General features: G+C 35.9%; 1 protein-coding gene across 10 annotated transcripts in view; it reads right to left on the reverse strand.

Annotated features, from left to right (window-relative positions):
* Nucleotides 1–14,088, reverse strand: part of BCAS3 (BCAS3 microtubule associated cell migration factor) — a 386,186-nt gene that overhangs the window by 200,154 nt on the left and 171,944 nt on the right. For all 10 annotated transcript variants that reach the window (XM_068909662.1, XM_068909661.1, XM_068909660.1 and 7 more), the window contains 3 exons: nucleotides 6,563–6,663; nucleotides 3,191–3,387; nucleotides 2,196–2,293 (listed from right to left, as the gene is read on the reverse strand). In XM_068909662.1, the coding sequence (XP_068765763.1) occupies nucleotides 2,196–2,293; nucleotides 3,191–3,387; nucleotides 6,563–6,663 (396 nt within the window). The remainder of the gene's footprint in view (nucleotides 1–2,195; nucleotides 2,294–3,190; nucleotides 3,388–6,562; nucleotides 6,664–14,088) is intronic.

Raw genomic sequence — 14,088 nt, forward strand, 5'->3', positions numbered from 1 at the left:
ATACTAAAACAGAAAAAACCTCAAAGGTGGAAAGAAAAGTCAGCCAGCATAAAATACTCTTCCTTTGCTGGACTCAAGAAACAGTCCATGCTTTTTCTTGTGTCCCGTTTACTCTACAGCAGAGTTCACATCCCTATACCATCACACATAATCTGGCACATCCACCCTTAATACGGAGCAATAGTTTCTGCATGGGAAAGGACTGGGACTCAGGCAATACAAACAACTGTAAATAGATGTTAAAGTCCCTGATTCAAAAATCAATTCAAATCCAAACTGTCTGGCAATGAAGTTAAATAAAATACTGCTATCAGCATGCCTCTCACAAAATCCATGTATTGTTTATAAGAAACTTATGAGGTGTTATAACAAAACTGAGTCACTGCTGTACAGTAAATATATTTTTAGTGTCATAATGATGTATACAATTGACTTTGGCAATTTTAATATGGACACACATGCTAAAGGCATTACTGATAGAGCTTCATCACATTCATATGAGCCATTCTACATTAAGGGTCCATCCACACTACAGCAAAGGTTGTTTAGCATAGAAGAGGTACGGTCCTACATGGTTCATTGTTTCTCGTGTAGACAGAACAATGCATTTATAGAATGCTTTATGGTTACATTTCAGAATTAGAATGCATCCATGTTACAGGTTACTGCACTGCTCCATTCATACACAAGAGCTAAAAATAAGGAAAGAATACCTGGCAACACAGACGTCTCTATCCGTATCAGCATAGCCACGCTGGTGGAAAAGAACTATGCCATTAATCACTGAACTTCCAGTTTCAGATATACAGCCAGCAGCACTCCTCTGATTCAAGCTTGTAACTTTTTAGGGGTACTGAACATAGATGAACTAGTCCAAAAAAATCATAACTGATGCATTCGTGTTTTCTTACGTATCAAACAATTATTTTCAAAATTACTTTGACATATTCTAAAACAAATAACATTCCCTTTAAGTAAGCAATGTCAGATGTTTGTCTAAGCTCAACCTGAGTTACTTCAACAAGTTCTAAATATTTGAAAATGGAATTTATAACAACAATCCTCAATAGCAAAAGTAAATGAAGTTATTATTGAACTCAGTTACAGACACCAAACTAAAAAATATATATATAATATATGTGTGTGTGTGTGTGTGTGTGTGTGTGTGTATATATATATATATATATATATATATATATATCTCCTGTAATATCCTGTAAAAAAGAAATTGATCTGGAAAACCAAGCAATATCTTGGAGTCCAAACGTATATCCATAGAAAACAGAATCTGGAACAGGAGGTTTTATTTCAGCTCTCTTTAAAACAACCTTCAGAAATCAGTTTCTGTATGTGCTACAGTTTCCCTTCACAGTTTAACCTCAATCCAATCAGCAGTCTCCAGGGATTTTCAAATCGCTAAAGATTAAAATCCTCTCTGACTTGACTGTTTGACTAATGCTGTGTGTTTAATATTCTACTTGTGAGAGATTTTATTTGACAAAATCCTGCTGGGTGGAACCTTCAGATGCTATGCAGCTGTACTAGAATATAAAGTGCTGCTGTCTGTGTTTCTTTATACAGATTATACTCCAGCACTATGAGAAAAAGAAGAAAACTTTATAGAACATATATTACTATGTTGATATTAATATAACCACTGCTGTATTAAATTTACACACGCTTTTAGAGTACTGAAAATATGCCCATTACAGAAACATTAAACTACTCTGTAGTCTTGAATGTTCACAGAAATCAATACTACATTTATGATTACATTTCAATGAAAGGTATTTTATAAATGAGATGGAATTGTAATATTCTATGCTTTAGGCAATCATTATAAGAGCGTTTGAGCGTTAGCACTTGCATGATGTTCTGCTTTTTAGTTTAGGAATTTCTAGTATTCTGAAGCTCATGTTAAACTGAATGCAAATATTGCGTTTATATCTTACGATAATGCTGTGACTTCAGATTTGAGTGCTAAGAAGGAAGAAAAATCATCATCATGGTAGCCTTCAGTATGTGTTTATGTAAGATGGCACTTACCCTACAGTGCAGCTGAAAATCTTGATATCCTTTTAATTATATGGCATTGATTAGTAAACATGTTATCAGAGGTGGGGAAAAAAAAAAAAAAGACAAGGCTGATGAAAACCACGAATATCAAAGAAAACATGAAATCAACACATTTCTACCTGAGGTAGCATCAATCACTGTTGAAACACCTCTGCGATCAGAAACTGGACGTGATGATCCTGGCATGCTAACAGGTTCCGAACGAACTGGCTGAATCCTGAAAGATAAATCACAGTTGCCATCTACATCAAAATTACTGTTCATAAGGGCTTTTATTAAATCACAACCCTGACTGAGCCAACTAATTAAGCAACTATCTATTTTAAAATCAACCAGCAACTGAAAACTTTTATTCTCCTTTGCTTAGTGGAAACAAGATACAGATAACAGCCACAGACAAACCGAGACTATACACAAAGCGAGCATCTCCAAATTATGTCTCAGATGAGGGCTCTTAGAAAGCCTCAAAGGAAAAAGGAAAACACCCACCCTACTCAAACTGTTTTAAATTCCTCTTTTGTCCTCTTGAACAGCAACACGTTCTTTGCTGGTTTAGGAGAAAAGATACTATGTACATGTCTGAACCTTCTGCAAAATACATCTCTAAATTTTTTTAAATTTCCGTTCTCTTTCTTTATGTGTGCATATATACACAATATAAAAAAGGTAACTTATTAATGTATTTCACATCACTTTAGAGGGTACTGGGCATCTATATTCTTACCTGCGGGTAAAATTTTACGCAAGGAGAAATCACACGTTTCAAAAACATACATTTTCAGTCCAAAGACAATCTGCTCAATTTTAATGGGATTGGTCATATTATGCATTTCTGTATAATGCAAACATTTCATAGACTGAATGCAACAGAACAAGACAACTGGACTTTATTATTACCTTCCATCGTCATTTAGGCAAGAAGCAATAACAGAAAGGAATCTAAGCTGTTTGGCCAGGATGAATTGTTATTGCTATCAAGTCATACTCTCTTCTCTCATCTGGACAATCTCGATGAAAACTATTACACATTCCACACAGATGGGCTTATTTAAGCATAAAGCAAGTTATTCACACAAGAAATGTTAAAGAGCTTGGAAATTAATTTTATTTTTACCTGAGACTGTTGAGATCAAGATCATCTGTATCAAAGTCCAGAAGAGGTTGTGGTGTGTCACTTGGACCATGCGACTGCAGCACTGAAGAACTGGATGAAATGACTGTTGTTTGGCCAGACGGATGAATTGTTTTGAACTGGAACTGCGGGCCCATCCACAGGCGTCTATGAGGCCCAGTGTGAGTCACTATTTCAACCTGTGAGAATTTTGGGAAACGCTTAGCCCAAAATTGCAAGTTAATAATTGAGCGGTTCCTTCAATACACTGAACTTCCCAGAATCCTATTGCTATTAAGCAAAAGGAATTTTTTTCTGCCGTCAGTTTGGCAGAACACTGAACAAGGGAAAATTCAGAATGTGTTTGCTACAGAGGGTCTGCTCTAGCCAAAGCCAAGAGCTTTTTGCAGAGCCTGAAAACCCTTGAATCACCAGTTTTAGGACTACACTCCAGTTCTTAAGTTGTTCTGAAGACTGTAATTCTGTCAAGGCCATCATTTCACTTGATTCTGTTCATTACTTTCCCTTGCCATTATGAAATATATGCTACAACTCAAAAGCTAACAAGCTAGCATTGGGGCAGCAAGAAATAGAGGAATAGATTTCTGTCTGAATCCACAGGGATTAGACAAAGCAAATGAAAGTTCACCTCCACCAAATATGCTTGTCAATAACTTTAATCCTGACCAGGCCAAGGAATGTACTTTTTAAAAGCAAGCTGTTACAGTTTTGTTACTGTGGCTTTCTAAGAGTTCACACATTAAACAGCACTGCTTCACATGTATGTTACTGTGAACTGTACTTCAAATCAAAGCTCATAATCACTGCTGGCATATGTGAGGATACTGCTGGCAGAAACCATCTTGCTGAAAAGCAGTATAATTTGTAACACAGAGAGCAATGAGGAGTACAAGATAAGGCACTGAACAGCTCAGGTCATATTCGTTATACACGTATGTAATACAAACATAAATATGCAACGTAGTTTAGAACAGCAGCTAAATCATATATATACACTCATTTAACTGAAATTCTGACAAATAAAATAGAGGTAAAGCTGTTTGCTTGCAGTGTGAAACAACACACACACACATTAGATTTTTATCTGAAACTGCCAATATGAGATTAAAAACATTAAGCTTTGGGGAACGCTGTTTTAAGATGACAAAATAGACTATTAAATTCCTATCAATTTCTGCTAAAACAGTATCAGCTTCACTACAAGAATGCAACCTAGTAAGGAATTTCATGAAAACATCTTCCTGTAGTTTATGACATATGTGTATCTTAGTTTTCTTTACTCTTACATTTCTGTATTACCAGTGACTCTTAATTCTTTAGGAAGCCATTTTAAACACTAGGTAACGTTCTAAGATAGTTCTTTGCTAACATAAGACTACACAGCCTATTTAGCACCGTTTCCGTCTTTTCATTTATTTTAGCGTAACTCAGATTGACTGTAGACATTTCTGAGTCAAGTAGCTTTTATGTAGCAGTGTAAATTAGGCCACAGATAAAGTAATCTGTATATTTTAAGCTTGAAACCATCAGTGTCACAGAGCCGAGAGGTAAACAGATGCCTTTGCAATTTTACTGAGGCTACGGCCAGATGTTCCTATTCACTCTCCTGTTGTGTGCAGGACAAACATATTGTATCTACTTCACACTGACAGCACACATTACCCACTGTTCTAATTGAAAAGTTGAAGTGAAGGGCAGTGTTTTTTCACCGCATGCTGTTACTGTTGATAACAACACTTTAATTTTGAAAAACATACTTGCTCCTTAGGCTTAATCTAAAGTGGCTTGCTTAGAGAATGCTAGCATCTTCATGTTCAAAAGAGATATCATCACCCTTTTCACTTAGCAAAAATTAAACATTCCTGGAGCATTCTCTGAATTCTCTGTGATTAGAGTGATGTCATTGGAGATTTTTTTCCTATAAATATATTTTACTCTTGTAGTGAAGGGTAGATGTCATGAAGTTTGAGTAATCTGAAGTTCCTTTGACTTTTTATATCTACCTAGAACTAGTAATATACCAACCCCCATAGTGTAGGTTCACCTTATTCTCTTTTTCTGAGCTTGCCCACTCTACTGGAAAGTCACCAGAACAGTAAAACGAGCTAACTATCCAAACAATATTGGAGAGGCTTTATAAGGAACAAACACAAGGAAAACTACAGATGAAATCTCGGTCCCAATGAGCTCAGTGACAAAATGCTACTGTGATTCAGCAGTTTCATCATCTTTATGCTCTGACAAATTAGAGATAGCCTAAGCAATTCAGATATGTCAACGAGAAACCACAACTGAAAACTAAGGCAAGCTAAGTGGATTCATGTGAATAGACTTCCCCAATGAATGCAGTTCCCTATGGGGCACACACGGAAACCTAACTTCTCATTTTAGGAAAATGCTGTGTATGATTTATCCACCAGTGGGAGAAAAAAAAAAACATGTATGAATATTTCAATGAATTTTTAATACTCATGGAACAATGCCATATACCCCTACAACGCATTTGATGCATTGCTCTCATAATAACACTGTTTTTACACTGAACGAAACCCACCTAATTTGTTGGGATGAATCTCATGTATCAGGTACCATATACACGGCTTCGGTAATTCCAGAGCGTTTGTAGTTTATTTATTTATTTAACTCTAACCTTACTTTATTGCTAATAGAAATTGAATCTCAGTGCACTATCCACAACCTATCTTCTTAAACCAAGATTATAGTTTAAGCTAAATCCTCAAAAATTTACTGAGTTCTTAGGGAGAACCTTCACTGGACTGAAACAAAGAAAAAATGCATAAAATCACAAAGATTTAACCTAATTGAAGAACATTCCACCAAGCAGGATCATCTTGAAGCACTGCAGTATTTGCATTTAGCCTCAACTCAGAGGAATTATCAGTGGAAAATGCAGTAACTGATATCCAGAAAAAAAAAGAAGTAAACAAGTTAATCTATCAGCCATATTAAAATGCAGCAAGTATAGCACAGGCCACAGATGAAAAGGCTGCCTCATTTGCCAAATCAAATTCCTTTATCCATGTCTGAAAAGGACCACATGAGCTGGGAAATGCAGAGAGGTCATTTTTTGTGGCCAGCTTAAACTTCGGACTTCATCCTGAACTTGCCAGGAACGTAACTTTTGCCAATAACGTTTAGGGATTTATACGGGTTTGTATAAAAGAGAAGTCCATCAAATTCACGCCACACGTCAGGACTGAAGTCAGTTTTACACAAGGCTATACCCATGGTCTACTCAAAGTTTACTTTCTATTTTGAATAAAGTTTTGAATTTTACTTCTGAAGGATACTATTATTGTTTCACTTCTGAACTAGAACTGCCCAAACACAAACCTGGGAAAGCCACTCTTCATCCTCTTGACCGCTGTGGTCAGATGCTAAGCTATCATACGATTCATGGCGAGTAATAGGTCCAGGACTCCCTGGTGGAACCACTGTAAAGAAAAAGAAAGAAAAAACAAAATATAAAATTGAAAAATCAAACTTACTGTTAAATGTTTTTAAAATAAACTTTTTCAGTAAGGTATTAGTACAGCAAAATATGTATTTTCACAAATCTGTGACAATATGCTGGAGCACAGAAAGAGCTTAAATATTGATAATACAAGTGACATTTCTGTTCTTAAAACCTGAATTTGTACACGGACATTATGATAATAATTCTCCTATTAACCTGAAGCATGTAATGAACATACACAGCAGCTCCAATAAGAGACAAAACCCATCTATCTTAAGGAATTTAACACTGAGAAATGACACTGACAATGATGTAAGCTCTTCCTATAAACTTTTCAGATTATCCATGTCAGGACAACTACATTAAACTGCACTAACAAAAACTGTCTTGAAGCACTGGTACATGGACTAACTTTGAATAAAGAGAACTTCCAAGACTTCCTGAATTGAATGATCACTCACTTGGAGATTGATGTAATTAATTTAAAGCTGGATTCACAAGCAACTTGTATTTTTTAGGGTTTGGGGTTTTTTTCCCAATTCAATTGGAAGTGCCTGATAACAACCTTAATGTCACCCTTCTACTACAGTAACAACAATATATTCATCAAGAATAAATAACAAAGCAGAGTTTGATGTTTACTTTGCTAAATGCTAAATATTGAGATGATTTCATTCAACTGTAGAATACTAGAAACTGTATTTAAGTGTTGTATCTCATTACAGTAATACTATATAAAAAAATCTCATAATAATTCTGAGAAAAACACTGGAAGTTGGAGCGTCTACTTCTAGCAGCTACCAGAGACGAGATCCTAAGCTGAATAAATTTTTGGTTTGACTATGTACTGCAGTTCTGAGATTCTTAAGGTTTGTCCTCAACATCAGATCTGCCCACAACTCCCATCAGGAAACCTTTTTTGAAAAGCACCATTAAAATCTTTTGTTACTACAACCACATAAAAACTTAAGTCTCTATTTTTTTCAAAAGAATGGCACAGAATAGCCACCTCAATTCAGAGAACAAAACCAAGTTAATTTTGTTACTCTATTCATTGCTTTCATTCTACTTCATATGGACTTACTACAACAGGAAAAACGAAAGTTTTTCAGTATTGCAGATTGTATAATACATAATCAAAGACGCTTTAAAACCATTAGCAAATATGCATAAAACTTTGGGGAAATCACAAATTAGTGTTCAAATGCTACCCAGAAAAAAAGGAGAGTATTAGACACTGTTGTAAAGGTTAACATTTCATAGCTCCTGATCCTTGAGTCATTTAAATGTGCCACTAAAACTTACGGCCTAGCTGACTTAGGTAGCACTACTGCTGCTCTAACTACAACTTCACATCTGAGAAACCTGAAAGAGTTTAAAACAAGCAAGCGCAAGTAAGCACCTAAGACAATAAGACAGGCAATGTTTTTCAATTTCTTGTGCCTGTCACAGGCCTGTTGGAGGCCTGGATTCAGCACTAAGAAACCATACCCATTTTGACGAAAGAAAAGACACCATAAATGCAAGTTAAAAGAAGCAAACGTAACAAAAGTTACTCTGGTAAGACAAAAGAGTTCTATGCCGTTGTGTTAGGACATTGGACAATCTTAAAATTAGAATCACTATTTTTATAGTCACATAATCTAAAAGCAATCAAAATTTTTAAAATTGATTTTTAAAAAGTATATTATTATGAGGTTGACCTTTATGTGTCAAGTTTCCATCCTCTACAAATTTTTACAGCCATGTTGTAAACCCCTAATAATAAGAGTTTATAATGGCAAAGCAGACGCAATTGTAACCATAAATACAGAATGGCGCCTCTATGATATTAACAGTACAGTTTTTTCATAAATCTGTATACTATACGAAATAAAAGGATTTTCATCCTGCTTTTTTCAAGTGGGTATCTGAACACAACCTCAACTATAGAGCAGCTTCTAACACCTCTATATTGCAGCATGTCCTCATTCTGAAAATCGCAATTCAGGACCCAACCTGTTAAAATATTATTTAAAGTGCTATATATGTTAGGATACGTTCTTTCAAAATATCATGTTTTTCTCATGAGATACTATGCATCTGCTATACTCATTGAAATCAATACAGTTTGTACCTACATCTAAGCAACTACAGACATTATTTAAGCATTGCATGTTCATCAGTTTTCAAGGGAGAGTAGAAACTATATTCATCTACATCATTACAACGGTGACAGTTCTTATTCTGTGACTTACGGATGGTTCTGTCTAGCCCATATCAAACCTGTATTAAGAAAATATACACACCCTCCTGGATTACAAACAGCTGATGACTTACTGTAAATATTTAAATGTGAAACCATAACGCCTATATTTCTTCCTTACCAGTAAAGCTTATATTCAAAACTGTTGAAACAAAAACATTATTTTGACACGTTTTGCTGCTGCCCTAATCTTCCCTGTATCTCCTAACACCCCTACAATAAATTCTACTGCCTGCACTAATGCCTGTTTTGGAGGGTACAGCTGATCAACTGCAGGCTTTCCTGTTATTGAACTCAGCTAACAAACTGTTCATGACTCTAGCAGATGTTTTTGCTTTCAAAACCAACAGGAACTTTATGGACTGTTCTGAATTTTTTTCCTCTGTCCCAGGGGCAACTACTAGCACTGTCAAGATTACAGAAGTTGCTATTCAGTGACCAGCAACAAAAATGCTACGTCCAGGCAACAGTGTCCACACTGCTTTGCCACCCTCTTCCTCCACTGCAAAACACTCTTCTGGAAAGGTGAATGACATTTTATTGGAGAGTCAAGATGGTTTTAGGCTGAAAAAGAAAAAGAATGGTTAAATTCTGGCCCTATATTGTGCTGCCTTTTCCTGAGGAGCCAGAGCTTTGCATAAGATTTGCAATAACATACATTTCAGTGCAGCCTCAAAATGCACCATTAACTCTTTCTACCCCAAAAAGTGACGACATGTCAACTTCCATGAAAAAGCTCTGTCTTAAAGAGTTCACCAGCAGGGCAACAGTGATAAAGCCTTAGCTGAGGTCAAACCTCAGTAATTTATTTTGCTATTTAATAAAACAGCATTTATGTACCACACCTATCACAAAAACAGGCACTTAAAAGAGTCTGGTTTTGATAGCAGGATCCCATAATGATGGCTCCAATCTTACCACAAAGTGCGCTCAACTCCCACCAGCCTTAGCGGAAGCATGCAACATTAAGATATGACCTTATAAAACAAGTGATCATCACTGGAGATTTGCCATTGCTGTAGTGCTTATTACTGATATACATATGGCCATTTTTTGCAGGCTAAAATGGCCTTGAACTTACAGGAACAAATATGTCATCAAAATGTAAAACCAATTCTTTCAGCATTTCTGTGTCATGCATCTCTTGCATTATCAACTTTTTAGTTGGAAAACAAGACTAACTTAAGCTCAGGGGGACATCTCCAATTATCTGAGCTCAAAAATTTTTGAGTTCTCAAAGAATTTCTCTTTGAGTGAAGAATTCATTATAGTATTTTCACTATAAAATAATTTAAATATCAAATTCTTCAAAAGCTTTGTAATGAGTACTACTTTTTCTTGCATTCGTGTCACTTCTTTCATGGGAAAAAAGTGGCAAGTGGTACATAAGGAGACATAGATAGACAAGGAACATGCCCCTTTGTACAAGATGACATTTTTCTGGCAATTGCAGGTGTTTTGTGCTTTCCTAAAACAACAAATCCAGTGCTTTGTGTCTGAGCTATGCCAATTTTTAACTTCTTGCTATTCTAACTCCAACATCTGGAACAACCATATATCAAATATCAGAGCATAACTGAGTTTATTCTAGAAATATACAAAAGTTGTATGCTGAAATCCGTACAATTACCTGCAAAGCGAAAAAGTACAATGAAAATAAGTGTTTATTAAAAATCTCAGGTGAGAATTACAACATGCAATTTTTATTTGTGCAGTACAGCAGAACACAAGTTTCTAAAGGCCGCTTACAAAGGCAGAACAAACATAAGCAAGCCTGCATGCATTCAGGGTGACTTTTTAAAAATTGGAGAGCTACCTAAAGGATGAATTAGGGATTTGCCACAAATATTTGTGAAGGGGTAGAAATATCTTTGAGCTGCTGAAACATAATAGCAGGGCCTTTAATCTCTATCTCCCTTCAAGGGAAAAGTAATTTGCATCAATTCTAAATCTGGAATATATTCCTGCCTTTCTAATCAGACTAGATCTACTGAACCCCTCCATGTTTAACTTAAGAAAATCAGAATCCCAGTGAAAACTGTTGTTCTTCACATTGCTTCATGACCCGAACATGGTCAGCTCATTATCTGCGTTCAGAATAAAAGGCGCAGGTGCTTACCTGTGATCCAAAGTAAATTTTAAAATCTCCCCTTCCTTATCGGCAGTTACTGGATTAGGCTTACTACTGTATTGAAGACAGATTACTAAAGGCAAGGATCTAAACACAAAAACACATTTCTAATTTAGTAATTTTCGCAATAGTTGTTAATGCTAAGGAAAATCACGTAGAAGTGACTGTGGAGATGGAAGTTTCACAGACAAAACAAAGGCTGAAATACACCTAAACTGATATTCCTCTGAAACTCCAGGCCCTAATTCTCAGTTTAATAATGAAGAAAGAAGAAACCTTTTAGCTGAAACTCTGCCACGATATTTAGCGCACAAATAAAGAAAGCAAACAACGCATGTTAAACTCAGAAATAATTTGCACAGGCATTCGTGATGTATGGGCAAAACCTAGACAAATACACATGCTTGGCAAATATTGGAATTAACAAACAGTCCTTTTGTTCATAGACGGGCCAATTATGCAATAAATACCTAGACCTAAGACAAATCCTTATTCATTCAAAGAGTATAAATTGTCATCTTTCAACAGCATAGAAGCGTTGGAACAAAGAAAGACTACAGCTCAATTGTTGTGTGTGCACTTATGGCTTTAATTTGTGAACAATAAATCATTAGTTTTACTTAGTTTTCTGTACTTTCTGAATCAAAAGGTTTTAATTTTCTCATTTATATAAACAAGATTTATACAATTCAATTTAATTGAGCTATAGATGAAATTCCCAATGTACTCTTCTCTAAGGGACATATGTTTGTCCAAATTAAGGGCTAACACAGGCATATGGAGACTATAAAGACTATTTGTACTGTGCAGCCTGCCGTACACACGCATACATGCACTGAGGAGATCCACAAAGCCTTCCTTTATTTCAACTGAATTCACAAAATTTATAATTGGGGATGAAATAAGATTCTAAAATCTAGTAGAAACAAAAACAATGTACTCTCAACTAATTCATCAAGCCCAAAGTCTCTTCTTGGTTTATAGGCAGTCTCTAGTGACGTCCATGGGAAACAGTATGCAAACTGGAAAAAACTACATATCTCTTCGTTTCATACAAATCACACACTAACATCTGATTCTGATGCTGTTTCTGTGGTTTTTAAGTTATATCTAAAATGATCATAGGTGGTATAGAGACCTGAGGTAATCACATGCCTGTCAGCATGCTTCAGGAATGCTTCCTTCAAAATTAAAGTATACATTTTGAATGATCTACTTCATGCTACTTTTGGAACAACTAGTGCATTAGTTACATCATGTTATGCTTGATAAGCAGAATGTGACAGCTCTGGTTTAGGTCTATATACAGCCACTTTCTGTTAAATTCAACAGGTTCAACTTTTTCCCCCCCTATCTTAAAGACGTGATCTCACTTCCCTCAGAGGTTGGTTTCGGTATCACAGTCAGGTGACTTGCTACAAAGAGAGTTTGTCATGCAGTTGAACTCCAGCAACTGCTTAGCAAGTTTTATAGCATGCATGTTCCTAAATTCTCTCTTACAGCACACAGCTATGACAGTTGCTCCAATTCTGCTGAAGTTCGACAATAAAGTGAAGACCAGATTCTCCTTTCAGACAGAATTCTTATAGCTGCATTTAAAACAAACTGTTTGTATTTTGGTGGTATGCTCTATGCATTTTCAGTTGTGGCTATATGTTACTGAACAAAGTTCTGTGTTTAATGCTTTTTTTTTTCAGCTTGTAAACTTCTGCAGGGGCATTCCATGCAAATTAAAATATCCTCTTTCACTCACAAGTTTTCCCCAGTCAATTTTTTTCCTGTGTTATGACCATTTCTGAGATTCTTATATGCATGAACATCATAAAAATATGCTAAAAAAAACCCTGTAAACCAGGAGTTTAGCCAGCCTAACTGTTATTTCACAACACCAATTGACTTACAGATTTGTTCATTCATTATCTGTAAATTGACCACAGTTTATTAGGTGCTTTACAGACGCAGAGAAATCCATTCTCTATATCAGCCTTTAATCTTAAAGGAATAGTTAGCACTGTAAGCAGGATATGAATTCTCCTCAGATTTTCCTGAGGTTTGACGACTTTTACTTGCTCTTTACTTCCCACTAGTCTGATGTCTACAGCCTGGCATTTTCGTCCCTGAAAGGTGCTGATTATGTCTTCAGGCTTCACTGTTCCCTACAGGGCAGGTCAGTGTTCACTGTGCCCGACTCTAGCTTCCTTTTCTAAAGTTCCCATAGCAAACTACTCAAGTAAATGAACATTTAAAGCCAGGCAGAGCTGGAATCTATGGCATTACTTACAGTATGGAGTATCTTACGGCTACGTAACACTTTAAATACTCAGACTGTGAGCAGACTATGAGTTCTGTACCAAAGGACAACACATATATTCTTTCCTGAGTTAAAGAATAATTTTAAATGCAAGAACCTGTGGTGAAATCCATCTGATGGCCATCTTTAAAGAATTATGGAAGAGGTAACTATTTCTATAATTCACTGACTTCAAAAGTATGTTTGACATTATTGTCGGGAAAATTATGTTAACCATGGATTACTGTTACAATCAAAGTATGTAGTGAGAAGTCAAGAGGCTTAGTAGTAAATTTTCAAAGCGGTGCGTGGGGATTTACCCGTTTGACTCCCATTAACGTCAATAGGAGTCGCGCGGCTAAATCCCTGTACACTGCTTTGAAAACTGACCCCTTAGTGTTGATGGACCCCTCTCTAAGAAGTTCCAGATGACCATGTAAGAATAGTAAAGAACTATTTCAGCATGTGCCCTTGTTCATTATTGTTGTTTGTACACATCTGAAAGTATTTTAATTCCTATATTCAGTACTGTTTCCAGCATTCAGTATATAAAATATGGACTAAGATGGGCAAGTACTGAGTAACTTGATGAAGCCACGTACATGTCCAGGTATACACAAGCTTCAAAAACTTAACATACACTTGCAGCATCCAATGAACCTTACAGAGTTAATTTTTATCTGCCTTGTCCATATTATTACAAAAATAACAGTTGTAGCTAAAGAATATATTTTGC

This window comes from Struthio camelus, chromosome 16, assembly GCF_040807025.1.
Source record: "Struthio camelus isolate bStrCam1 chromosome 16, bStrCam1.hap1, whole genome shotgun sequence".
Lineage (NCBI taxonomy): Eukaryota > Metazoa > Chordata > Aves > Struthioniformes > Struthionidae > Struthio > Struthio camelus.